The 3,244-nt window shown below is 41.9% G+C and overlaps 1 protein-coding gene across 1 annotated transcript; it reads right to left on the bottom strand.

The window, feature by feature from the left end:
- Window positions 1-2,259: 2,259 nt before the first annotated feature.
- On the bottom strand, window positions 2,260-2,850 carry LOC308288945 (ras-related C3 botulinum toxin substrate 1-like; the record flags this gene model as incomplete). The annotated part of the gene is made up of 1 exon (XM_080730419.1): window positions 2,260-2,850. The coding sequence occupies one exon, from the start codon at window positions 2,848-2,850 to the stop codon at window positions 2,260-2,262; it is 591 nt and encodes a 196-aa protein (XP_080586545.1).
- Between the last annotated feature and the right edge of the window lie 394 nt (window positions 2,851-3,244).

Raw genomic sequence — 3,244 nt, 5'->3', positions numbered from 1 at the left:
ACGAATACAGTTGGCGGCGGTACAACATTGTGTAAACAGAGCTGTGTCACATTGTGTTGTCATGTTATATATACAGGGTATAAGCTTTTTGGGGAGACAAAAAAAGGAAAAAGGCTTAACTTGTGCTGATGGATGGTGTAAGAGATGGCACCTATCGATTAATCCAAAACAAACAGAGGTTATGACATTTAGAAAACCAGGTAAGAAAAGAAGTGAATATCAAGTACAAATAGTACAAATACCATGGATCTTTGATGAACATATTATGTAATTTCTACATGGGACATCAGTGCTGGCAGATTCGGCAAGCAGAGCATTAGGAGGTATTGGGATATGCTACACTCAGCTGTTCCAGCCATGCGTTTGTCCTATCTTGGATTACTTCTCTGGAGTTTGGGGATTCAGGCACTTTAGCAAAAGTGTAGGTGTGCTGTACACAACAGGGCTATTAGATATTTTCTGGGCGTTCACAAATTTGCTCCTATAGCTGCTGTTAATGGTGATACAGGATGGAGGTGGAAGATTAACTGGAACTGGCCATGATAAAATATAGAGCTAAATGGTTGGAAGAAATAAATGCCAAACCAAAATTATGTACATAATTGTCAGTTTAAAACTGTGTAAAATATGTTGCCACAAACTCTGTGTGCACAGTCCCACTCTGGAATATTGCCACTACACATTGAAATGAGACGATGCACAGGAACAGAATTAGACCAAAGACTTTGTGGATGTTGTGAACTTGGTGAAATGGAGGATGAAACCCACTTTATATTTTACGGTCTTTTCTATCATGATTTAAGAAAATCAATCTTTGACAAAGCACATGTAGGCATGTCCCTAGATAGTGATGCCAACTATACATTCGCAATCTCAAATGTTATGCATTAAGCCTGGAATAGAAGAAGACATGAACTTACACATTGTGGCACTGTGATTGATCATACCAACGTACAGTGGTGGAAAAAGTACAGACATTTTATACTTAAGGAAAAGTATCAGTATCAGTAGACATACTCCATTAAAAGTAAAAGTCCAGAATTCAAAATGTACTTAAGTAAAAGTATGAAAGTGTTGGCATCGAATTGTACTCGAATGTAAACTACCAAAAGTAAAAGTACAACATGTTTGAAAATAGCAGATCTACCAGCTCACAACGCGTGTTGTGAGCTTGTAGATCGGCTATTTTCAAATAGCCTAGGTATAAAATAGGGTTAATAAAGTTGTTTAATGAATGTTTTTTTATATAATCATTTATATCTGCGAAGTAACTGGTAACTAACATTTTTAAATAATTGTAGTGGAGTAAAAGTACAATATTTGTATCCGAGATGTAGTGTAGTATAAGTAAAAATACTGAAAATTGGAAATACTCTGAAAAGTACAAATACCTCAACATTGTACTTAAGTACAGTACTTAAAGGAGTAATTCACCACTTTTCAACCTGTCTTTTCATATAATAGGTCCTCACTAATGTTCATAATAAAATAGCAAAAAAAAAATCTATTCAGTCTGGGTCTCATAGGAGAGCTGTCAAATCCTTCCTACCGGTGACATCATCGTTTGACAAAAAAAAAATTAAATAATATTTTGAAAAAAGAAAAAAAAAAGATTTTTATTATCACGAGAACAATGGCTTCCACTTTAACATTGCAACCTTTTCAGGAATAGAAAGCCTGCAGTTTCTATTAACTTGCATTTCCCATTGATGATGTCACCGGTAGGAAGGATTTGACCCACCCACAGCTTTCCTATGAGACCCAAACTGAGTAGAATTTTTTTTTTTTGATATTTTATCATGAACATTAGTGAGGACCTATTATATGAAGATAGGTTGAAAAGTGGTGGAGTGCCCCTTTAAGTAAATGTGCTAATTACTTTATACCATTGGCAACCCATCATTCAAGTCTGTCTTTTGTTCATACTCTCTTTGTGCTTCTCGCTCGCTCTTGCCCTACTCTCTCGTTCAGAATGTTGGACTACTAAACTGTCCGTGTATTTTGTCAATACCAGCTGCTGCTGTTCTGTGTGCAGAACACATGTTTTTTCTTCTACCTTTATGTCTAAAACATGTTCTTTCTTGTACCATGTTAAGTCTGACCTCTTTGAAATCCCTCCAGGAGATGAATGAGGGATAGGAAGAGAGGAGCTGAATGAAGAGTCTGCTACACTCTGGTAGAGGTGGAGGACCTCCTGGTCCCACATCTCCTCTCTCCTCCTCCCCCTCCACAAGTCAGAGTCCAGGAACCGTTGGTTCACTACAACATCACACACTTAATTTTTTTCTTTTTCTTGACGGCCCCCACAGCCTGCACGACCCGCACGGCCCGCACGGTCTCGGCGAACACCTCCCTGAGGCCCTCCCGCAGAAGGGCAGAGCACTCCATGTACTTGACCGCACCTATATCCTTGGCCAGGGCGTTGCCCTCCTGCTGGCTGGTGGGCACCATGCTACGCTCCTTCAGCCTCTTCACCCTCTCGGCGTTGTGTCGCAGGTCCCTCTGGGTGCCCACCAGCAGGATGGGCACACCGGGGCAGTGGTGGGACACCTCCGGGTGCCACTTGTCCCGGACGTTGGCAAGGGACTCTGGGCTGGTGATGGAGAAGCAGATGACGATGACATCGGTCTTGGGGTAGGAGAGTGGGCGCAGGCGGTCGTAGTCCTCCTGGCCCGCCGTGTCCCACAGGTGGAGGCTGACCGGGCGGCCATCCACGATTATCTGGTCGCAGTGGTTGTCATGCACGGTGGGATTGTACTCCTCTGGGAAGGTGTTGGTGGTATAGGAGGTGAGCAGGCAGGTCTTACCCACAGCAGCGTCGCCTACCACCACAATCTTTATGGTCTGCATCCTGCCTTCAACCACTGAGGGCTGCAGCACCTAGGAAAACAACAAGAACAATTAGTAATACGTGCCTGTTTACTATACAAAGAACACTAAGGAAATGAGTACCATATACATGGAATTCTTCCATAAGAAGAGGGATATTGGACGCAGTACTAGGTCAACATCCAGGGGAGACTGTGAAATTGATTTTAGAAAAACTACTTTTAGTAAAAACCTTCTCTCCATAAATGGATGCCAACATTGGAACCAGATCCCTGCCTCAATTAGAGAGATCCCCACATTCGGTGCTTTTAAAGGTTAGCTGAAGCAATGGTTAAAACGATCACAAACATGTAACCACCTATAAGAACTATTTGATGCCGGTACGAATTACTCTGCCAGGCTAGTTTCTCCTATA

The sequence above is a fragment of the Nannobrachium achirus genome (assembly GCF_963921795.1).
Source record: "Nannobrachium achirus genome assembly, chromosome: 7".
Classification (NCBI taxonomy): Eukaryota; Metazoa; Chordata; class Actinopteri; order Myctophiformes; family Myctophidae; genus Nannobrachium; species Nannobrachium achirus.
The sequence above is the reverse complement of the archived record's forward strand: the minus strand, read 5'-3'. Positions and strand labels throughout refer to the sequence as shown.